At 57.8% G+C, this 23,916-nt stretch overlaps 1 protein-coding gene across 4 annotated transcripts; it reads left to right on the forward strand.

The window, feature by feature from the left end:
* The first annotated feature begins 2,651 nt into the window (after positions 1–2,651).
* HOMER3 (homer scaffold protein 3) lies at positions 2,652–23,814 on the forward strand. Of its 4 annotated transcripts, none has more exons than XM_040086856.2 (10): positions 2,654–3,380; positions 7,507–7,651; positions 9,857–10,013; positions 10,626–10,757; positions 11,434–11,541; positions 14,942–15,063; positions 17,462–17,618; positions 19,314–19,424; positions 21,653–21,733; positions 22,547–23,814. In XM_040086856.2, the coding sequence occupies exons 2-10, from the start codon at positions 7,638–7,640 to the stop codon at positions 22,733–22,735; spliced, it is 1,071 nt and encodes a 356-aa protein (XP_039942790.1). In that variant the 5' UTR covers positions 2,654–3,380; positions 7,507–7,637; the 3' UTR covers positions 22,736–23,814. The 4 variants fall into 4 exon arrangements, with proteins under 4 accessions (XP_039942794.1, XP_039942790.1, XP_039942791.1 ...); XM_040086857.1 differs by lacking the exon at positions 2,654–3,380 and adding an exon at positions 3,436–3,569; XM_040086859.2 differs by lacking the exon at positions 2,654–3,380 and adding an exon at positions 4,890–4,982.
* The last annotated feature ends 102 nt before the right edge of the window (positions 23,815–23,916 follow it).

Consider the following 23,916-nt stretch of genomic DNA (forward strand, 5'->3'; position numbering starts at 1 on the left):
TTTCCTCTCACCCTCTTCTTCCCTCGTCCGTTCAAAACTCCTGCACGGATCGTTCACCTCTCCCCGGAGCAGCAGAAGCTCCAGAATCCACCGGGAATTGTCTCCAGCTGCTGCCTCTAACCCCAAATTCCCCCCCCCGGGCGCCTTTTCTCCGCCCAGGAGCACGAATTCCTTTCCCAAGCGGACCCTGATCCACTTTCCTGTGACGCTGGGTTTGCCCAGTGACACAAATTAATCCTTCAGCAGCTAAAAATACCCCGGGTTCAGCTCCTTCACCTCCGGCTTTTCCGTTTGGAGCAGCTCCTGGGAGCCCCCCGTGCCCTGGAGCTGCTGCTATCCCGGTTTTTGGGGGGAGGTGGAATCATTTCTCACTTTCCCCTTCTCCTTTTCCCTTTATTTAACATCTCAAAATGATTTTTCCCCCGCTTTTCTTTTTAAATTTTTTTTTTCCTGTATTTTTCCCCGCTTTTTAAAAATTTTATTTTCCCCCGGTCCCAAAAAAAATTGTCACAAATCAACGTAAACCCACCTGGATTTATTCCTGAGGTGTGGCCGCAGTTCAGAGGAGAGGAGCTGAAAGTTCAGCTCGGGAAGCGCTGGAAACCGCCCTGCTCCTCTTTGGGGACATTCCTGGAATCTCCAACATTCCCAACAAATCCTCACCCTGGAATCTCCAACATTCCCAACAAATCCCCACCTGGAATCCCCGCCCCATTCCCAGTAAATCCTCACCTGGAATCTCCAACACTCCCAACAAATCCTCACCTGGAATCTCCAACATTCCCAGTAAATCCTCACCTGGAATCTCCAACACTCCCAACAAATCCTCACCTGGAATCTCCAACATTCCCAGTAAATCCTCACCTGGAATCTCCAACATTCCCAGTAAATCCCCACCTGGAATCTCCAACATTCCCAACAAATCCTCACCCTGGAGTCTCCAACATTCCCAACAAATCCTCACCTGGAATCTCCAACATTCCCAGTAAATCCTCACCTGGAATCTCCAACATTCCCAACAAATCCCCACCTGGAATCTCCAACATTCCCAGTAAATCCTCACCTGGAATCTCCAACATTCCCAGTAAATCCTCACCTGGAATCTCCAACATTCCAGATAAATCCTCACCTGGAGTCTCCAACATTCCCAACAAATCCTCACCTGGAGTCTCCAACATTCCAGATAAATCCTCACCTGGAATCTCCAACATTCCCAGTAAATCCTCACCTGGAATCTCCAACATTCCCAACAAATCCCCACCTGGAATCTCCGACATTCCCAACAAATCCCCACCTGGAATCTCCGCCCCATTCCCAATAATTCCTCACCTGGAATCCCCGCCCCATTCCCAATTCCCAATAATTCCCCATTCCCAATAATTCCCCACCTGGAATCCCCACCCCATTCCCACTCCGTCCCCTCCCGGCTCTCAGCTGGGTCCCTGCTCCCCCAATTACCCCAATTAAACATTTAAATGTGTCCAACTCCAGGCAGGAGCAGGGCTGGGGTTTGTCCCTTTGTCACTGTCACACGCAGGGAGGGGACAGGGGACCCCGGGGACGCTCCGGGGGGATTTGTGCCACCCAGAGATCCGGAAATGGGGCCAGAGTTCCTCGGAATTCCGGGGTCACACGCGGCTTGGGGACACACAGACAGCCAGACACACACAGACAGTGTCACCTCACGGCTTGGGGACACACAGACAGTGTCACCTCACACCTGGTGTCACAGACAGACAGTGTCACCTCACACCTGGGGACACACAGACAGTGTCACCTCACAGCTTGGGGACACACAGACACACACAGACAGTGTCACCTCACACCTGGTGTCACAGACAGACAGTGTCACCTCACACCTGGGGACACACAGACAGTGTCACCTCACAGCTTGGGGACACACAGACACACACAGACAGTGTCACCTCACACCTGGGGACACACAGTGTCACCTCACACCTGGGGACACACAGACACACAGAGTGTCACCTCACAGCTTGGGGACACAGTGTCACATCACACCTGGTGTCACACACACACACACAGACAGTGTCACCTCACAGCCTGGGGACACACAGACACAGTGTCACCTCACAGCTTGGGGACACACACACACAATGTCACCTCACACCTTGTGTCACACACACAGTGTCACTACAGGATTACAGCAGCAGCACAGGATTTGGAAAAACACAAAACCCAAAATCTCTTGTGCCGGCGCCCATCGGTGCCACCGAGGAGCCACCGAGGTGCCACCGAGGAGCCACCGAGGTGCCACCGCGCCGCGCTGTCCCGCCAGGTGGTGCTGCCGGCGCCGGGAATAAAGTCGGGAGAGGAAAAGCGGCCAAACGTGAGCGGGATGGGGCGGCTGGAGCGGGGAGAGAGCGCGTAGGGACCGGGCGGGGACAGCGGGGACCGGGCAGGGACAACAGGGACCGGGCAGGGACAGCGGGGACCCGGCAGGGACAGCGGGGACAGGGCAGGGAGCGGGCGGGGAGCGGGCAGCGATAACAAAGAGCCCGGGCTGCCCGCGGCGCTCGGGGACGCGCTCGGTCTGGGAGGACAAAGAAACCCAGGAAAAGGCTCGGGGGAGGCAGCGGCCTCGTCCCTGCGCGGGGAAGGGCGGGAGGGAACCGGGGAGCAGCGGCAGGAGAAGCGGCGGGGCAGAGCCGGGGGCCCGGGGAGCTCCGGGGCCGCTCCCGGTGAGCTCCCGGTGCCGTTCCCGGTGCCTCTCCCAGTGAGCTCCCGGTGCCGTTCCCTCTCCCGTTCCCTCTCCCGTTCCCTCTCCCGGTGCCGTTCCCGGTGAGCTCCCGGTGCCGTTCCCTCTCCCGTTCCCTCTCCCGTTCCCTCTCCCGTTCCCTCTCCCGTTCCCTCTCCCGTTCCCTCTCCCGTTCCCCCTCCCGGTGCCGCTCCCAGTGAGCTCCCGGTGCCGTTCCCTCTCCCGTTCCCTCTCCCGTTCCCCCTCCCGGTGCCGTTCCCGGTGAGCTCCCGGTGCCGTTCCCTCTCCCGTTCCCTCTCCCGTTCCCTCTCCCGTTCCCTCTCCCGTTCCCTCTCCCGGTGCCGTTCCCGGTGAGCTCCCGGTGCCGTTCCCTCTCCCGTTCCCCCTCCCGGTGCCGTTCCCGGTGAGCTCCCGGTGCCGTTCCCTCTCCCGTTCCCTCTCCCGTTCCCTCTCCCGTTCCCTCTCCCGGTGCCGCCGCCGCCCTGCCCCGCTCAGCAGCAGCAGCAGCAGCGAAGCTTCAAAGTGAAATTCCGGAGGAAATTTAAAGAGCATCCGGATCCGGAGAAAGACAGAAAGAAAGAGGAAGGGGGAGAAGGAGGAGGAGGAGGAGGAGGCGGCGGCGAGGGAGGATTCGCTGGACGCGGAGCGCGGCGGGGATGGGGTGAGCTCCGCGCCTCGTTCTGCTCGCTTTCGTTATTCGCGGCCGCTGCGCTGCGCTCCGGGCAGCGGAGAAAGGAATTAAAGGGTTAAACGGCCGAGTTTCGAGGATTATTTTTCTTTTTTTTCTTTTTTTTTTTTTCTTCCCCCGCGTTGTGAGCTGGAAACTTGAGCTTTGCCTTTCATTTTTCGGGTAAGGAATCGGGGCGTCGGGAGTTCCGCAACTTCGCTCGGGGGAGGCTCCGGGGATGGGCGCGGGGTGAAATCCCGAGCCGCAGCGCTGCCGGAGCCTCCAAACTTTCCCGGGAGTTCCCGAAAGGAGAAGGATTTCCTCGGGATTGTTGTGCCTGGGGAAAATGGATCCCGCGGATTCGCGTTTGTGGCTGGATGGGAGCTGCCGGGAGCTCCCCGAGGGAGAATTCCCGAATCCCCCCGCAGGTTTTTCCAGCAGGGAATAATTCTGCGTGGACGTGGCGGTGGGGTTCGGGCATGGGAGCGGGAGCTCAGCCCGGGGTTTAATTCGGTTTATTTTCATTTAATTTAATTTACGTCGCAGTTCTGAGTCTCGGTCTCGCAACTTTTGGGACCTGACGCGTTGTCCTGAGTTCTGTTGTGCAATCGGGGCTGTGGGTCTGGAGGGATCCTGTCCGGAAACCCCCTCCGCACGTGGGGTTTGCAATAAATAACTCCAAATTAGTTTTTATTCCGATAATTCGGAATTTTAAAAAAAAAAAAAAATCCGGGGGGAGGGGTCATTTTTCCTTTTTTTTCCAAATTTTCAGGGTTTTTTTTTAAAATGTAATTAATTTAATTTAATTTAAAATGTAATGTAATTTCAAATGTAATTTCAATTTTTTTTTTATTTCAAATTTATTTCAAACTTAAAATCCCACACCCCCCCCACACACCCCCGTTTGGACTACCTAGCTGAAACAAGCAGACATTTAATTTAATCCAATTTAATTTAATTTTTCCCCCTTTTGGGCCGCCCAGATCAGGCCAGCAGCGGCGGGGAGGGCAGAGGGGATGCCGGCCTGGCAGAATCCCCTCGGGGCCGGGGGAGTTGTCCCGGTCCAGGTTAAATCCCAGCGGCTCCGCTCTCCCGCCCCGGTGCGAGGTGAAAATCCCCGGGGCCGGGAGAGGTTGAGCAGCTCGGGGCCGGGATCGCGCCCGGATCCGCGGCTGCCCGCGGGATTCCTCCGCAGCTCCCGGGAAGCGCTGCGATGGAGCCTCGGGCTGTCCCTGGCGCAGCCGGGGCAGCAAAACCTGACTTTCCCACCCCGAAATTCCTCATTTCCATCTCGCTCCTGAAGCAGAGCCTTTGTTCAGCCAGACGTTTCCACCCCGCAAAAATCCTCATTTCTGTTCCACTCCCGAGATTAAAGCCTGGCTTTGGTGGTCCAGCAGCATTTCTGACTTAAAAAAAAAAAAAAAAAAAGATATTAAAAAGCACCTCCAGGCAGCTGATTTTAGTCAATTCCATTTTTAAAGCAGAGATTCTCCTCTCCACCCTCCATGGGAAAACTTCTCTGCAGTGTCCTGGCTGTAACATTCTGCTTTTCCAGGCTGAATTCTCCGTGGATTCATCTGTGTCCACGGAATTCAGGTATTGAAGGGGACAGCTGGAAATAACACCCTGATCCTGAGGGGAAGCGAATTTGGGGTTCACCCAGCTGAGCCTTCACATTTCTGCTGGCATTGAAAATGATAAATATCGCTAGCTATAAATACTGCTAATTATAAATATTTTAGATTATAAACACCGTGAATTATAAATATTGTCAATTGTAAATACAGTAAATGATAAATACGGTGAATTATAAATACAGGGAGGTGCTGATGGGCTGTCAAACGTAAACACAGGGAGGCGCAACTTGCTGGCTCCTAATTGGAGCAATTAAGAGTTTGTCCCAAATTAATTCAGCCGCTCTCACCTTCGCTGCCCTCTGCCACGCTCTGGCGCCTGTCCTTGTCACAGAGCCGTGCTCCTGGCAGGGACGGGGCCGAAACAGCGGGGAAAAGCTGGAAAAAACTTGGGAAAAATAGCAAAAAATGGGGCTGGGGGCTTTTCCCAGGGAAGGGAGCTGGAGAAATGTGCAGAGAGGGAAGGGGCTGAGGGTTGGCAGTTCCCTGACAGAGAGACTGACAGACTGATAGACAGACAGACACACTGACAGACAGACAGACAGAGAGCAGCTCCGCAAGCTGCCGAGGGGAGATAAAAGGGAGAGCAAACAGACAGCCCTGGAGGAGGAGGAGTTGTTGTTGTTGTTGTTGTTGTTGTTGTTGTTGTTGGGCTCTCAGGCTCTCTCCGTGCTCCAGTTCTGCGTTTAGCAAAGCTGGGCTTTGTCTGAGCCCCCCTGGCCGAGCTCTCCCTTAGGCCTGGCCTGGCCGGTGCTGATGAGCTGGGGTTTGGTTTGGTTTGGTTTGGTTTTGTTTGGTTTTGTTTGGTTCGGTTTGGTTTGGTTTGGTTTTCTGGGGGTTCCGCACTCAGGGAGAGGAGGGGGAGCCCCAGGCAGGGCTCAGCTGGGTCAGCGAGGCTGGGCCGGGGCTGAGGCTCGTCCCTGTGCCGTGCTCACACCCGTCCCTGTGCTGTGCTCACACCCGTCCCTGTGCTGTGCTCACACCCGTCCCTGTGCCCTGCTCACACCCGTCCCTGTCCCCTGCTCACACCCGTCCCTGTGCCGTGCTCACACCCGTCCCTGTGCCGTGCTCACACCCGTCCCTGTCCCCTGCTCACACCCGTCCCTGTGCCCTGCTCACACCCGTCCCTGTGCTGTACCTGGGTTATTTATCATTTATCATTTATCATTTATCAGCAGACCCCGCTCTGGCAGGGCAGAGCCCACCCTGGGCCAGGACCCCTGTGTGTGTGACCCTGTATGTGACACCGTGTGTGATCCCTGTGTGTGTGACACCGTGTGTGATCCCTGTGTGTGTGACACCGTGTGTGATCCCTGTGTGTGTGACACCGTGTGTGACACCGTGTGTGTGACCCTGTGTGTGACTCCGTGTGTGTCACACCATGTGACACTAGTGTGTGACCCCGTGTGACCGGGCTCGGTCCCGGCCGGGCTCTGGCGCGTCTCCGCTGCCCCGCGGGCAGAGCCGGTGCCATTGGTGCCGCTGTTGGTGTCGTTGGTGCCATTGTTGGTGTCACTGGTGCCGTTGTTGGTGCCGTTGTTGGTGCCATCTGTCCCTGCCTGGCACCGGGAGCTGTCCCCAGTCTCCTGGCCCTGTGTCACCGTGTCCCCACCTGCCCTGCTCCGAGCGGCCCCGCTCCCAGCTTGGCACCAGCCCAGCCCATTTAGGATTCTGGGATGGGCTGGAGCACAGGGATGGGGCTGGATGGACAGGGACACAGCTCCATGGACAGGACACAGGGATGGGATCTGGATACAGCCCCATGGATGGACAGGGACACAGGGATTGGGTCTGGATGGACAGGGACACAGCTCCATGGACAGGACACAGGGACAGGGATCTGGATGGACAGGGACAGGGATCATGGATGGACAGGGACACAGGGACGGGATCTGGATACAGCCCCATGGATGGACAGGGACACAGGGATTGGGTCTGGATGGAGAGGATGGGATCTGGATGGACAGGGACACAGGGACAGGGATCTGGATGGACAGGACACAGGGACAGGATCTGGATACAGCCCCATGGATGGACAGGGGCACAGGGATCGGGTCTGGATGGACAGGGATGGGATCATGGATGGACAGGGGCACAGGGATGGGATCATGGATGGACAGGGACAGGATCTGGATACAGCCCCATGGATGGACAGGGACACAGGGACGGGATCCTGGACAGACAGGAGCCCAGGAACAGCTGCTGTGCCCAAGGAGCCATCTCCCAGGAGGGTTTTCCGTCGGGCAGCAGCATCACGAGGACCGGGAACGCCGGAGCCGCCCGTGGCCTTCTCCCAGCAGCCGGCGCCCGCTGCCAGGGGCATTTGCTGCAGCTGCTGGGCTCAGCCCGTCACCCCCAGCACAGGGGGGTAAAACCTCGCCCAGCCAGGAGGAGTCTGCGCAGAGCAGAAGCTCCCCGAGCGTTCGGGGCGGACCCCAAAGGGGCCCGGGGTGTGGGGAATAACAGCCGGACTTTTCCATCGCCAGGGAATGAATCCCTGCGGAGGCAGCGCCGGGAAGGAGCCTGGGAGCAGCTGAGGGAGCCCCGAGGAGGAGCTGGCGTGGAGGGGACACCCCACTAACTGCCCGGGCCTGGGGCCTCCCGTCCCCACTAACCAATGTCAACGCCTCGGTAAAGTCCTGCCTTCCTTCTCCCCGGGAGGAGCCCAGCATCCGCGCCTTTAGGGGCAGAAAGTTCCCCTCTTCCAAAACGCGTGGAAGATCCGTCGGGATCCACGTGAAAAGCGAGCCTGGGAAATTTGAATCTCACTCCAAAAAAAAAAAAATAAAATAATCCCAGGCAGGGAGGATGCGGAGAGAGGCTGGAGCTGCCAGGAGAAACCTGAGCCAGGGCTGGCACCTGGGAACGGGCTGGGAGGTGGGAAGGGAATCAAATATTCCCCGCTGGGTTTTGGGGCTGGCTTTGGGAAGCGCCAGGTGCGTGTGGATGGGTGGGAACGGCTGCTCAGGGCACGGGGAGGGAGCCCCAGGAACCTGGATTTTGGGGAGCCCCAGGAGCCTGGATTTTGGGGAGCCCCAGGGGCCTGGATTTTGGGGAGCCCCAGGGGCCTGGATTTTGGGGAGCTCCAGGAGCCTGGATTTTGGGGAGCCCCAGGGGCCTGGATTTTGGGGAGCCCCAGGGGCCTGGATTTTGGGGAGCCCCAGGAGCCTGGATTTTGGGGAGCCCCAGGAGCCTGGATTTTTGGGGAGCCCCAGGAGCCTGGATTTTGGGGAGTCCCAGGGGCCTGGATTTTGGGGAGCCCCAGGAGCCTGGATTTTTGGGGAGCCCCAGGGGCCTGGATTTTTGGGAGCTCCAGGAGCCTGGATTTTTGGGGAGCCCCAGGAAGGAGGATTGTGGCTGCGCCTTGCAGCTGCCAGCGGGGGAAAATCTCATGGGATTTCACCGGTGCTGAGCGTGGATAATGAGGGTCAGAGGAATCCCCCGAGCCCGGCTGCAGCTGGGCTGTTGTGTCATGGAAAACATTCCTCCCTTCCCGGGAGCGCTCCGGTTACATCCTGAGCCCAGCTGGCGTATTCCTGCCTCCCAAATCCCGCTGGGCTCGGGGCTGGCCGGCAGCAGCTGCGCGTTTGGGAGGTGCAGAGTGTCCCTGGGCTCCTGGGGGGCTGCTTCAGTCCTGGGATGTGCAGGATGTGCTTCCAGGCGTGAGTCAGGGCAGGAAGAGCTGTGCTGAGGGGAGGGAGCCATTTGTGCTCAGTTCCTGCATCCATCCCTGTGTCCATCCATCCATGGATCCACCCATCATCCATCCATGGATCCACCCATCATCCATCCCTGTGTCCATCCATCCCTGTGTCCATCCATCCATGGATCCATCCCTGTGTCCATCCATCCATGGATCCATCCCTGTGTCCATCCATCCATGGATCCATCCCTGTGTCCATCCATCCATGGATCCATCCCTGTGTCCATCCCTCCATGGATCCACCCATCATCCATCCCTGTGTCCATCCATCCATGGATCCACCCATCATCCATCCCTGTGTCCATCCATCCATGGATCCACCCATCATCCATCCATGGATCCACCCATCATCCATCCATGGATCCACCCATCATCCATCCCTGTGTCCATCCATCCATGGATCCACCCATCATCCATCCATGGATCCGCCCATCATCCATCCCTGTGTCCATCCCTCCATGGATCCACCCATCATCCATCCCTGTGTCCATCCCTCCATGGATCCACCCTCCATCCATCCCGGTGTCCATCCCTCCATGGATCCATCCCTGTGTCCATCCATCCATGGATCCATCCCTGTGTCCATCCCTCCATCCCTCCCTCCCTGCCCCAGTGGCTGTGCTGTGAGGAACCCTCAGCTCTGCCCCCAAAAATGAGATTTCTGTGCCCAAATTTTTTTTTTTTTTTTTTTTTTTTTTTTTCCTGGGCTGAGGTTCCCTCTGGTTTTGTGCCAGGGGCGTTTTCCAAGCCCAGGGTGGGTGTGGAGCCGGAGCTGCTGTCACCTCACGGGGATGGTGGGGACAAAAGGGAGGCACAACCAAAGGCTCCTCCTTTGCTCAGGCATCAGCGAGAGATGATTCCAGCCTCTCCCTCTAAACCTGGGATTTAGAGGAGTGCCAGGGACGTGGAGAGCTCGGGGAGGGAAACCCCAGAACTCGTGGGAAAGCGAGGAATGCCGGAGGGGTGTGAGGTGACAGCAGCAGGGACGGTGACAGAGCCTCAGCGGGGGCTGGTGGGATTTGGGAGCGGCAGGAGAAGAATCCAGGATCAAGGGTGGAGGGAGTGTGGAGGGAAATTCCCCACGTTTCCCCTTCCCTCAGCTCCCCCTGCCCTCACACCCTGCTTTCCTTCAGGGAGCAGCCAATCTTCAGCACCAGGGCCCACGTTTTCCAGATCGACCCTGCCACCAAGAGGAACTGGATCCCGGCCAGCAAACACGCCCTGACCGTCTCCTACTTCTACGATGCCACCCGCAACGTCTACAGGATCATCAGCGTGGGGGGCACCAAGGTGGGGCACGGGGCCCCTGGCACTGCGCAGCGGCCCCTCCCCAAAAAACAGCTGTTCCCCAAAAAAACCCAGCTGTGCTCCCCAAAAAACACAGCTGTTCCCAAAAACACAGCTGTTACCCCAAAAAACCCAGCTGTTCTCCCCAAAAAACCCAGCTGTTCCCCAAAAATCCAGCTGTTCTCTCAAAAAAACCCAGCTGTTGTCCCCAAAAAACACAGCTGTTCCCCACAAAAACAGCTTATTCTGATTCCCTGATTCCCTGATACTTTAATTCCCTGACTGAGTCTCTGATTCCCTGATTGATTCTTTGATTCTCTGATTCCCTGGTTCTCTGATTCCCTGATTGATTCCCTGATTGATTCCCTGATTGATTCCCTGATTGATTCTTTGATTCTCTGATTCCCCGGTTCTCTAATTTTCTGATTCCATGATTAATTCCCTGATTGATTCCCTGATTCCCTGCTTGATTGATTGATTCCCTGACTGATTGATTGATTCCCTGATTAATTCCCTGATTGATTAACTGACTCCCTGACTGACCCCTGCCCCCCAGCTCCATCCCCCCGGGCCAGCAGCGTTCCCTGACCTCTCGCCCCCCTCTCCTCTCCTCAGGCCATCATCAACAGCACCATCACCCCCAACATGACCTTCACCAAGACGTCCCAGAAGTTCGGGCAGTGGGCCGACAGCAGAGCCAACACCGTCTACGGGCTGGGCTTCGGCTCGGAGCAGCACCTGTCCCAGGTGAGGCTGCAGGGGAGCCCAGCCCTCGTGGGGAGCGCCCCAGATAAAATCTGAAATCTTCTGAGGCTTCGCAGCCGCTGGGTATCGGCAGAGCTCCTGAACGCTCTGGTCCTGCCCTTTAGGGGTTGTGGTTACCCGTGATCATCGTTTCTCCAGACCTCACCCGTGGAAAGCTCTGGGCGTTCCTCTGGAGAAAACCCTCAGGGAGCTGCTGGAACCGGGTTAAGACGGAATTCCGGGTGCTAAAAGCAGCTTTGAGCACTGCAAAAGGGAGCTGAGGCTGCAGGTCCTGATTCTGCCCTGAACCCGCAGCCCTGGGTGCCAGATTCGGGGGTTATTCCCTGAATTTTGTTATTTGAGAGAAATCAAACATTTTAAATGAAGCTGCTGTTTCTGCCCTGAACCCGCAGCCCTGGGTGCCAGATTCGGGGGTTATTCCCTGAATTCTGTTATTTGAGAGAAATCCAGAAGCATTTTAGATGAAGCTGCTGTTTCTGCCCTGAACCCGCAGCCCTGGGTGCCAGATTCAGGGGTTATTCCCTGAATTTTCTTGCCTGGGAGAAATCCAGAAGCATTTTAGACGAAGCTGCAGGCAGCGGAGGGGCGCGGGCAGCGTGGGCTCTGCTCGTCCCACGGCTCAGCTCGGCCCCACCGTGACCTTCCCCTTCCCCTCCAGTTTGCAGAGAAATTCCAGGAGGTGAAGGAAGCGGCTCGTTTGGCCAGGGAGAAGTCCCAGGATAAAACAGAGCTGACCAACCCTGCCCTGAGCATCACATCCCACCAGGTAACGCCTGCGGGCAGCGATGGGGAGCAGGGGCGGGAAGGGGGAGGACAAAGGGAAAACCCCGCTCCTGGTGGAGCTCTGCTCCTGCTCTCGCCCCGGTCCCTCCCCGAGCTCCAAGGACGGTGCTTTGGGTGCCAGCAGCGGCCCCGAGGTCACACAAAGTTAATGAATTCATTAGTGACACAGGGGACGCAGTGGCACAGGGGAAGCGGTGGCACAGGGGACACGGTGACACAGGGGACGCAGTGGCACAGGGGATGTGGTGGCACGGTGACACAGGGGACACGGTGACACAGGGGATGTGGTGGCACGATGGCAGCGGTGCCAGCAGTGGCACGGTGGCACAGGGGATGCGGTGGCACAGGGGACGCGCTGTCCCTGCGCCAGGCACGGAGCGTGGATGATCCTGCCCAGGGACACGGGAGGCTGCTGCTTGGTGGGAAAATGGAGAAGGAGCTGATGGCACGGCTGGGGCAGGCTGAGGGGGGTCAGAGCGTTCCAGGCCGTGCCATCGTGCCAAAGGTCGTCCTGCAGAGTCCCCACGTCCCCAGCAGCAGCCCTGACACAATGTGTCCTGTCCATAAATCACCTTCAGAAATCATCCTGTCCATAAATCACCTTCAGAAATCATCCTGTTCATAAATCAATCACCTTCAGAGATCATCCTGTTCAAAAATCCCCTTCAGAGATCATCCCCTTCAGAATTCATCCTGTCCATAACCCATCCAAACACGGAGCTGTTCCATTTTTGCCCCTGAGCTGCTCTGACACAGCTGTGTGACCGTGCTGGTCACTTCTTACCCTGGGCCTGCGCTCTCTTCCCTCCAGCAATGTTATTTTGCGTTTATTTTTTGTCTGGGACTCAGTTAACTTTGCACGAGGTGATGCTGCTGAGCTTTAAGCTGGACTTCAGGGCTTTGCTATCAACTAACGCAGTCTCTTTTTGCTTCAGGCACTTAAGGGGTGTTTCTGCTCACCTAAAACCAAACCTCACACCCCCACTTCACCTCGGGGGGATTTTTCTGTACCTCAGTTTCTCCGAGGGTTCCTTTCTGCCCCTCAGCCTGTGCTCACGGGGTCCTGGGGGATTCCTCCCTGCTTTCCAACACCATCCCTTGGGAGCTGGTGGCTCCGGCCGGGCTGGAAATCCTCAGCAGGGTGCAAAAATGGGGGAACTCCGCCGGAATTCGGCCAATTCCCGGCCCCATCCTGAGGGGGAGGGCAGGCAGAGGAGGGAGCGGGTGATTCCTTGGAGAAATGAAGCATTTGGAGCCTTTGGGAGATTCCTTGGAGAAACGAAGCGTTTGGAGCCTTTGGGAGATTCCTGCAGCCTCCCTGTGTGTGTGAGGAGCAGCAGTGGGTTTGTCCCGTGGGCAGAGCGGCTCAGGTGCCAGGGCAGGGCGCGCTGCTGTCCCTGCGCCGGGTGGCACCGGCCTGGGGAGGTGACACGGGGCTGGGGAGGTGACACTGGGCTGGGGAGGTGGCACCAGCCTGGGAAGGTGACACCCAGCTCAGGGACCCGGCCCGAGGCTCTGCCCATCCAGGCTCGGCTCAGCAGCGCTGGAGCCGAAGCCTGCTCCCGTTCCAGCCCCTGTCCGAGTGGGACACGGCAGCGATGGTGACAGTGATGGTGGCGGTGGCAGTGGCAGTGCCACACGCGGTGTCCCCGGCTCCTGCCCTCCCCACCACCCCCTCTGCCCCTGGCCCAGCTGCTGCCTGCCAGGCTGAGCCTCAGCACAGCCCCAGACACGAGTTCTTCCCTGAATTATTGATGGGGAGGCTGCCGGGAGCCGAGCGCCGAGCGGAGCTGTCTCCTGGAATTAAATCAGCCCTCCCTGGCTCTGCTGCCCCTGCGCTACTTTCCTCACGCTCCCCCTTCTCCGGGCTGGGGAATTCCCGGAATAGCAGCTCTTCCCTGTCCTCTGGCACCTTTTAGGGCCGGTCCCTGTCCCATTTAGCAGCGCCAGGGCCGGGCCGTGTCCCTGTGGAGAACGGAAGAGGAACAAGAGCGGAGCTTCTTCCACTCTCGGCAGTTTCACAGCGAAAGAGGAGACTCCTGCTCCTTCCCCGCTCCTTCCTGCAGCGTGCAGGAGCGTGGGGCTGCAGGGACAGAGGCTGTTCCTTCTCCCACACCTTTGGGAATTGGGTGCCACCGTCCCCCGAGCAGCGACAGAGCTGCTCCTGCCCAGGATGTCACCCGGTGTCCGAATTCCAGCTCAGCTGAGCCCTGGCAGCTCTGTGCTTGGAGCTGAACCCTTCCCACTGCTGGAGAAACAGCATGAAAATCCCCTCGGGAATTCGGCAAACCCCTGGGAAAGCCACTCGGGGCAGCTGCGGCCACGGAACTCGTGTGGCCAGTTGTGACAGCAGTGGCGTTCCCAGGGGAGCCGAGGGCCCGAGAATTCCGTGTCCGGGCAGGAGGGAGGGATGGCTGGGAGCTGTGAGGCCACTGCTCTGGGATCTCCTGTCACCTGCCCTGGGATCTGTCCCCTCCTGCCCTGGGATCTGCTGTCACCTGCCCCGGGATCTGCTGTCACCTGCCCCGGGATCTGCTGTCACCTGCCCCGGGATCTGCTGTCACCTGCCCCGGGATCTGCTGTCACCTGCCCCGGGATGTGCTGTCACCTGCCCTGGGATCTGCTGTCACCTGCCCCGGGATCTGTCCCCTCCTGCCCTGGGATCTGCTGTCACCTGCCCCGGGATCTGCTGTCACCTGCCCTGGGATGTGCTGTCACCTGCCCCGGGATCTGCTGTCACCTGCCCCGGGATCTGCTGTCACCTGCCCCGGGATGTGCTGTCACCTGCTCTGGGATCTGCTGTCACCTGCCCCGGGATCTGTCCCCTCCTGCCCTGGGATCACTGCCCCAGCCCAGTGCGGGACAGGGACAAGGACAGGCACAGGAACAGGCACAGGGACAAGGACAAGGACAGGCACAGGGACACAGGCAGGGTCAGGGACAAGGACAGGGATAGGGATAGGCACAGGGACAAGGGCAAGGACAGGCACAGGCACTGGCACAGGGACAGTGTCAGGGACAGGGTCAGGCACAAGGACAAGGACAGGCACAGGGACAAGGACAGGGACAAGGACAGGAACAGGCACAGGGACAGGCACAGGGACAGGCACAGGGACAAGGACAGGGACAAGGACAGGGACAGGGACACGGGCAGGGTCAGGGAGGCCGTGGCACTGCTGGAAGAGCCAACCCCCAGAGCTCCCTGTCCAGAAGCCAACCCCCAGAGCCACCCAGGTTTTATTGTTTCCTGGTGGTCGCTGTCCCCTCTTTGTCCCCTCTGTCCCTGGGCCAGGACTGACCCCGTGCAGCCAGGCTGGCGTTGCGGCCCCCGGGCCAGTGCAGGCCTGGCTGCTGGTGCTGAGCACCCCTCCTTCAACCCCCAGGTGCTCCCCAGCCCCATCATCAGCTCCAATGGGCCGGGAGAGGATAAACTGTTCCGGAGCCAGAGCGCTGACGTGGAGATCACCACGGAGAAGGAGAGGCTGAAGAAGATGCTCTCGGAGGGGTGAGGCTGCTCTGACTCCCTGACTCTCTCCTCTGGCAGGGTTTGGTGCCACCCCAAATAATTCCCACCAGTTCTGCTCTTCTAATTCTTGAGTCACCCCCCCGTGTCAAACCCTCCTCTGGATCCACTTCCCCCTTTTCCCGGAGTTACTCCAGCTTGGGAATCCGCTGCTCAGGCGGCGTGGGAAGGGAGGATGCTCTGTGCCTGCACCGACGCCGGCTCTCTCCGGATCAGTAGTTTGTGATAGCGGGAGATGTTCACACTTCCCCAGCTGGCGCTTGTGTCAATTCCCCGGTGAGCCCAGCAAAGTCCCTGCTGCTTCCTCTCTTTGTCTCCTCAAAAGGCTCCAGCTGGATTCTGCCCCGCGGCTCCTGCCGAGCTCCCAGCTGAACACTTGGAGTGTTTAAAATCAAAAGCCGAGTGTCCTTTGCCACCTTCTCCCGAGCCCGGGCTTTATTCAAAGCAAACTCTGCTCCCGTGTGGATTTTTGGGACGGGTTCGCAGTCCCGCACTGCAGAGTCCCTTCGGAGCACCTGGGTGTTCCCCACCCCGTTGATCCCAGCGTGGTTTGTGCAGCTTCAGGACAGAAAACCAAACATCATCCAGGGATAAAGGGCAGAGGGGGGAGGTCCAGCACCGGAGGAAGCGTTGAAATTTGGGAAGTTGAGGAGAGGAGACAAAGGAACCCTTCACGATTCAATGCGAACCCAGCAAAAGCCTGGATAAACATAAACACTGTTTATATTATATATTTATAATGCACATTTCCTCCTTATCTCGGTTCACACAGCCACACACGCGCTGTTTGATCAGCAGCTTCGCTTTGTCCGCGCGTCCCTTGGCTGGTGGCTCTGCTCTGCCCACGAGGCAGAGCAGAGTTTTCTCTTCTCTCAGCCTAACTGGTTCGGTGCCAGGAGCGTCGCTTCACTGGGGCTGACATCCTTATGTCTGTCAGCAGCTTTTCTGCTTCCTCTTTCTTCTGGCAGCATCAGCTCTCTGATTCACGAGGACGACCTCGTTCTTTGGTTGCAGGAGATGAGGCTGCCTGGTTTCTTGTGTTTTTCTGTAACTATGACCCCGTATTTCGTTATTTCCGTGTTGGGACTCAGCTGTTTATCAGCTCTTATCAATGTTACAGCCTCACGGCCCGGGAGTTCTTCAGCGCTCTAATTAACAAGGTGTAAAATGGATGCCTCTCTAGCTCTACAAGGTCTTTTCAAGGCCAAGTCGTCCAATTAAGAGATGACACCTAAATTATTTTTACTTTTAACCCAATAACCAACCACCCGCAGTGCGGATTTTTCTACCCCAATTACAAGAAACCGCCCAAATCCATGAAGACAAAGGTGAAAGAGAAGGACTCAGCCCCTGCCCTAAATCCTCCATGATGCTTTACATATATTACTATGTAAAATAGCAAAAATTATTACCCTAAAACCTTAAATCCCAAATTTTCTACCCTGTGACGTCACACACTCCTATCCAAACCGCACCCCCACAATCCCAGCGCTGTCACCCAAATCTGGGAGCTTTTTCCACGGCCTCAGGTGGAATGCAGAGTTTGCTTGGGGGGGGGGGGTTAGTGTCTGTTAGAGCAGAAAGCCTGAAACTCTCGGCAGCCAGAATTCCAGAACCTCTCCTGCCCCTCTCCTGCCCCTCTCCTGCCCCTCTCCTGCTCTCTCCTGCCCCTCTCCTGCTCTCTCCTGCCCCTCTCCTGCCCCTCTCCTGCCCCTCTCCTGCCCCTCTCCTGCTCTCTCCTGCTCTCTCCTGCCCCTCTCCTGCCCCTCTCCTGCCCCTCTCCTGCTCTCTCCTGCTCTCTCCTGCTCTCTCCTGCTCTCTCCTGCCTTTCTCCTACATCTCTCCTGCTCTCTCCTGCTCTCTCCTGCTCTCTCCTGCCCCTCTCCTGCTCTCTCCTGCTCTCTCCTGCCCCTCTCCTGCTCTCTCCTGCTCTCTCCTGCTCTCTCCTGCCCCTCTCCTGCCCCTCTCCTGCCCCTCTCCTGCTCTCTCCTGCTCTCTCCTGCCCCTCTCCTGCTCTCTCCTGCCCCTCTCCTGCTCTCTCCTGCTCTCTCCTACATCTCTCCTGCTTTCTCCTACATCTCTCTTGCCCCTCTCCTGCTCTCTCCTGCTCTCTCCTGCTCTCTCCTGCCTCTCTCCTGCTCTCTCCTGCTCTCTCCTGCCCCTCTCCTGCCCCTCTCCTGCTCTCTCCTACATCTCTCCTGCTCTCTCCTGCTCTCTCCTGCCCCTCTCCTGCCCCTCTCCTGCTCTCTCCTGCCCCTCTCCTGCTCTCTCCTGCCCCTCTCCTGCTCTCTCCTGCTCTCTCCTGCTCTCTCCTGCTCTCTCCTACATCTCTCCTGCTTTCTCCTACATCTCTCCTGCCCCTCTCCTGCTCTCTCCGCAGCTCTGTCAGCGAGGTGCAGTGGGAGGCAGAGTTCTTCAGCCTCCAGGACAACAACAACAAGCTGGTGGCCGCCCTGCACGAGGCCAACGCCACCGTGGACCAGTGGAAGAAGCAGCTGACGGCGTACCAGGAGGAGACGGAATCGCTGCGCCAGCGGGTGAGCTCGGGGAAAACCCGGCCCAGCCGCCGCCCTCGGCCGCTTTTCCCACCAAATCCAGCAAATCCGGGCTGCCGCAGGAGCCCGGCAGGGAAAACGCGCCGAGGAAATGAGGCGTGGGGCTGGGAGCTCCCGTGCTCCCCGCGGCGAGAGGCAGCAGAGCCGAGCGCGAGGAGTTTGGGCGCTTCCCTTCCAGGACGGTCAGGAAGGAGTTCCCGGCTTGCTTGGCCCGGCCCGGCCTCGGGGCAGCCTGGGGCTGCTGACAGGAAGGATGGAGATTGCTCGGGCTGCTATAATTAGCTGGGACATCATGGAAGCGGCACAGAGGAGCCCTTGTTCCCTCGGGATAACGGGATCCTCTCACCTCCAGAGGGGCGGGGAGGTCCCAGCCCGGCTCCGGGGGTCTGGGCAGGGGCTGACGGTCACAGGGGGCTCTGCTGGGAGGGCAGGGGCCTGGAGAGCTCGGGAAAGGCTCTTGGGAGAGCTGGGGTTTGGCTGGGAAAGGCTGGGGAGCCCTGGAGAAGGAGGCACGGAGTCATTCCCACTTGGAGATGGATCATTAAAGAGCCAGCAGGGATTCAGAGCAATTAGCAGCTGCTTGCACCCGATGGCTGGTGTGACATGGATTCCCAAAATCCATCCTGTGGGATTCCCAAAATCCATCCCGTGGGAATCCCAAAATCCATCCCATGGCATTCCCAGGGGCTGATTCCCAAAATCCATCCCTCAGGATTCCCAAAATCCATCCCTCAGGATTCCCAAAATCCATCCCTCAGGATTCCCTGCTGCTGATGCCCAACATCCATCCCACAGGATTCCCAAAATCCATCCCTCAGGATTCCCTGGTGCTGATTCCCAAAATCCATCCCTCAGGATTCCCTGGTGCTGGTTCCCAACATTAATCCCTCAGGATCCCCAAAATCCATCCCTCAGGATCCCCAAAATCCCTCCCTCAGGATCCCCAACCTTCATCCCTCAGGATTCCCTGGGGCTGGTTCCCAACACCCATCCCTCGGGATCCCCTGTGCAGAGAGATTTGGGGGAGCCTGGGGCAGGCACAGCCCTGGAGCCTTGGCAGGATCACAGAAGGAACCGTGACTCAGCCGAACTCCTCAAGTACTGTCCCTAAATCGGAGCGTTTTGGCGGATTCTGGGCTGTGATCCCGACAGGATCCGCTCTGGGCGAGCTCCTGTCGCTGGAGGTGCTCGCAGAGCTCCGAGCAGCCCCAGCAGAAGCTGCTGTGGCCTTTCTCAACCAGCTTTTAAAGATGAGTGCTCCTCATGAATAATCCAAGCCACCGAGCTGCGTTTTTCAGGGTTTGCTCGGGCAAACCCTTCCAGCTCAGCTGCTGAGCCGCAGCAGCTCCAGAGGTTGTGGAGATCTCTGAGGTGTAAATGGAGCTGGATCTTTGGGCTGCAGGCTCAGGTGCTTGGTGTCAGCCAGTTCAGCTGTGCTGGAAGCGCAAAACTCCTGGAGAAAGCACAGACAGAGCCTCCAAACTGGTTTGGTTTGGTTTTTATTCACAAAGCGTTTCTGGGAGTGATCCGGGCAGAACAGAAGGAATTTTTTTTCATTCTTGCCAGCCCCAGGTGGGTTTCCAGGGGGGCCAAAGCCTGGCGGGGGTCGGCAGCGGGTGATGAGGAGCCAGGAGACCCCGGCAGCTCTGAGGGGAGGAATTTGCTGTGCCCCTGCAGGTGGCAGAGCTGGAGTCGCAGGGCGCCCTCGATTCCTCCGGCGAGAGCAACAAGGAGGAGCTGAGCCAGACCCTGGAGGAGCTGGAGCTGCTGGTCAAGGCTAAAGACGAGGTGAGACTGTGAGAGCGTGATCAGCCACGGGAGTGTCCCGGCTCGGGAAGGCTCCAGGGAAAGCCGGAGCCTCCCTGGGAACGGGGAATGTCAACCCCCTCCCTCCCAGTTACTGCGGTTTTGGAATTAGGGGGCTCTCAGGCAGAGGTATGGGGATGGGAATAACAGTTCTGTGCTGGGAATATCAAAAATAAAAATGTGGTTGTACCAAAAAAAGCAAACAAAGAAAAAGAATCCCCTGTCAGGGCCAGACCCCTGTGGTCAGGGTGCCGGGAGCAGCCCGGGTAAATCCCCCTGCAGCGATGGATGTGGTTCTGCTGGAGCGGGGATGATCCTGGAGAAGGCTCCGGGGTTCCTCTGGAATCCAGGGCACACGGGCTGTGCCGCTGCTCCCCGGGCCAGGTGCGATCCAGCCGGGAATGCCGGGCTCCTCCCCTGGCTGCAGCATCTCCAGTGGGTGGTGGAACTGGAACTGGCTCAGCCCTGCAGTGAGCCTGGGCGGGCCAGGAACAGCAGGGACCCCTGCGCCTGGTTTAACAGGAGAAATTCCCTGGAGTTATGGGGGAGAGGTCCTGGAAGGGGCAAAGAACAGTGACCCAGCTGGTTTAACAGGAGAAATTCCCTGGAGTTATGGGGGAGAGGTCCTGGAAGGGACAAAGAACAGTGATCCAGGAGATTTAACAGGAGATATTCCCTGGAGTTATGGGGGAGAGGTCCTGGAAGGGACAAAGAGCGGTGATCCAGGAGATTTAACAGGAGATATCCCCTGGAATTATGGGGGAGAGGTCCTGGAAGGGATAAAGAACAGTGATCCAGGAGATTTAACAGGAGAAATTCCCTGGAATTATGGGGGAGAGGTCCTGGAAGGGACAAAGAACAATGATCCTGGTTTAACAGGAGATATTCCCTGGAATTATGGGGGATAGGTCCTGGAAGGGATAAAGAACGGTGACCCAGCTGGTTTAACAGCAGATATCCCCTGGAGTTATGAGGGATAGGTCCTGGAGGGGACAAAGAACAGTGATCCTGGTTTAACAGGAGATATTCCCTGGAATTAAGAGGGATAGGTCCTGGAAGGGATAAAAAGCAGTGACCCAGCTGGTTTAATAGCAGATATTCCCCTGGAATTATGAGGGATAGGCGCTGGAAGAGACAAAGAAAACACCTCCCCAGCTGGCAGCAGAACACACACTGCTGTGGAAGTGGAAAGGATCAGGATCTCTGCAGATCCTTGTGGAAAAGGAAAAGCTGACATTTTTAGAGTATTTTTTAAAGTTTAATAAGGGATGAGGAGGGACAATGCCCAGTGCTGGCTGTGGGCCAGGGAACACGCCGGTAAATTAAGGCGGCGTTATCTATACACCGTTACTTTGCTGAGGTACAGACACAGTCATGAGTTTCGTGCATTATTTAAACATTTTTGGGGAGCTTTTGATGTTGCAGGAACTCTCTCTCTCCCCTTTTGGTTCTACACTCTGAATTGTTGCGTGACACCCTGCAGAGCAGGTCAATGTATTTTACTGCTTCTTGTGGCCTCACCCTGTAGTTTCACACTCCCCTGGAAACGAGGAGTTAACAAGTTCTTCTCTCCTCCGGTGCTCTGGTTTGTGTCACCGTTATCTTATCACTCGGAGAGGTCACTCAGCAGAGGTTTTATTTTCATTTTATTAAAAAAACCCCACAATTGCTTCACAGTGCTCTCTCAGTTACACAGAAGTATTTTAACGTTTTATGTTTTGCTGAGGCCTAGGGTACAAGGCATTTATCAACCATTGTTTCTATAAGCTACAAGATATAATATTCACAGATACAATGCATTCATCACGCTGCTACACAGTGCCGAAAATGATAATTACGTTATGCTAACGAGCAGCTAAAAGGGGTTCCAAATTGTGCTGTGTTTGAACGCTTATGATAACAAAAACATGAAAAATGAACACAGGAATGTGAAAGCCAATTTTATCTGCCAGGACACAAATGCACTCTACACGGAGCCTAGAGTTGTGCACTAATGCAGCAGAGGATGTGGAAAATAGAGAAAGTGAAATTTTAAGGCACCACCAGCAGTATGGGATTTGATAAATGGAAAAGGTGAAATTTTAAGGTACCAACAGCAGTATGGGATTTGAAAAATGGAAAAGGTGAAATCTTGAGGTACCACCAGCAGTATGGGATTTGAGAAACAGAACAGCCAGGATCTGAAGGCTCCACCCCTCCGTGTGCCCCAGGAGATCCAGATGCTGAAGAGCCAGAGGTGCGGCCGCTGGGAGGCCGAGGGCGAGCGCGAGGAGACGCTGCAGAAGCTGCAGGTAAAGGTGAAGGTGGCACCTCGGGGACCCCTCAGCTCCCGGGGCCATCCCCAGACTGTCCTCGGAGCCACGGAGGGAATTCCAGAGGGAGGGAATTCCAGAGGGGGGGAGGCTGGGAGCAGCTGTCTGGGAGAGGATCCGGAGCAGCTCCAGATCCAATCCCACTGGGCTGGGGAGGATCCAGAGCCAATCCCACCGGGCTGGGGAGGATCCAGAGCCAATCCCACCACCCTGGGGAGGATCCAGAGCCAATCCCACCGGGCTGGGGAGGATCCAGAGCCAATCCCACCGGGCTGGGGAGGATCCAGATCCAATCCCACCGGGCTGGGGAGGATCCAGAGCCAATCCCACCGGGCTGGGGAGGATCCAGAGCCAATCCCACCACCCTGGGGAGGATCCAGAGCCAATCCCACCACCCTGGGGAGGATCCAGAGCCAATCCCACCGGGCTGGGGAGGATCCAGAGCCCATCCCACCACCCTGGGGAGGATCCAGAGCCCATCCCACTGGCTGGGGAGGATCCAGAGCCAATCCCACCAGGCTGGGGAGGGGACAGCTGCAGTTCTACGCCCTTGGCACGCAGCAGGGCCGGGTTTGGGGACTCAGGACAGGACGGCCCTGAGGGAAGGGTGGCCCTGTGGTGGCCCTGGGGTGGCTCTGAGGGAAGGGTGGCCCTGGGGTGGCCCTGGGGTGGCTCTGAGGGAAGGGTGGCCCCGTGGTGGCCCCGTGGTGGCCCCGTGGTGGCCCCGTGGTGGCCCCGTGGTGGCCGTGCGGGGGGCACGAGGGGCTCGGAGCGCCGCCGCTGTCCCCGCAGGAGCTGGAGGCGCGGAACGCGGAGCTGGAGCGGCGCCTGAGCCTGGCGGAGCAGAGCCTGGCCCAGAGCCTGGCCGAGAGGGAGAAGCTGCACGGAGAGGTGGCCAAGGCGGCCGAGATCATGGACGTGAAGATCTTCGAGCTCGGCGAGCTCAGGCAGGGCCTGGCCAAGCTGGTGGAGAGCAGCTGAGCGGTGGAGGAGCGCCGGGAGCTGGGGCAGCCCCGGGCGGGCACCGCCAGCTCCTGCGGGCCCCGGGCTGCATTCGCCACCCCACCAGCAGCTGCCTGCACAGAGCGGACACCAGAACGGGCAGCCACTGCCCAGAGAGCCCCCAGAGCCGGGCACGCAGGACCTGGGCTCCTGAACCCTCTCCAGGGAGATCCTGAAACCCCAAATCTTCTCCAGAGAGCTCCTGAACCCTCTCCAGAGAGCACCTGAGCTCCTGAACCCTCTCCAGGGAGATCCTGAAACCCCAAATCTTCTCCAGGGAGCTCCTGAGCTCCTGAACTCTCTCCAGGGAGCTCCTGAACCCCCAAATCTTCTCCAGAGAGCTCCTGAACCCTCTCCAGAGAGCACCTGAGCTCCCAAATCCTCTCCAGGGAGCTCCTGATCCCCCAAATCCTCTCCAGTGAGAGCATCTGAACCCCCAAAGCTTCTCCAGGGATCTCCTGAGCCCCCAGACCCTCTCCAGGGAGCTCCTGAGCCCCCAGTTCCCCTCCAGGGAGCAGCTGCCCCCGCGGTGCCGGCTGTGCCCGTGCTGCCCTGCCACCTCCCCGCTGCCACACCGTGTCCCCGAGGTTTTTACATTTTCGCCGAGCAGCCTCGGTGAGGGGGAGGTTTTTTTCTGTAGTTTTTTTTATTTTTAGGAAACCACTTGCCTTTTGCAAATCGGCTGCCTGTGTTCCCCCCAAGCTGGGGAGGGGTTTGGCACAGCCAGGATGAGTTTTCCTTTTCCTTTTCCTTTTCCCAGTCCTGTTTCCAGCAGGATCCGGTCGCTGGGAATTCTCAGGAGCATCCCAAGGTCCCAGAGATGGGAGCTCCCCTGACCCCGCTGCTCCTCCAGAGGGAAAAACCAAAACGGCGGGGTTCTAAAGCCTGGATGGGCCGAACGCAGCGGGGTTCAATGACTGCTGGAAACTTCGGAGCGGAGCAGAGGCCGGGGAATTTGGTGAATTTGGGAAATGGGACATCCCCTCAGGGCACGGCCACCGAGCCTCTCCTGGCCTCTGAGGGCTGCAGTTAATTGAAATTAAATGGAGCAAATCGCAGCTGCTCTTGGGTTTTTTTTGCCTTTTTAAAAATGATTTTATTATTTTCTCCCCTTTTATATCGGGAAGCAGCCCCCAGGGATGTCCTGCTCCGTCCTGCTT

The sequence above is a fragment of the Hirundo rustica genome, chromosome 26 (assembly GCF_015227805.2).
Source record: "Hirundo rustica isolate bHirRus1 chromosome 26, bHirRus1.pri.v3, whole genome shotgun sequence".
Taxonomy (NCBI): domain Eukaryota; kingdom Metazoa; phylum Chordata; class Aves; order Passeriformes; family Hirundinidae; genus Hirundo; species Hirundo rustica.

Excerpts from the sequence above, each read along its gene's own strand:
- HOMER3 (XM_040086856.2), top strand. Across the intron at positions 11,542-14,941 it reads TGAGCATCACATCCCACCAG|GTGCTCCCCAGCCCCATCAT; the intron begins GTAACGCCTGCG and ends TTCAACCCCCAG. Across the intron at positions 17,619-19,313 it reads CGGAATCGCTGCGCCAGCGG|GTGGCAGAGCTGGAGTCGCA; the intron begins GTGAGCTCGGGG and ends GTGCCCCTGCAG.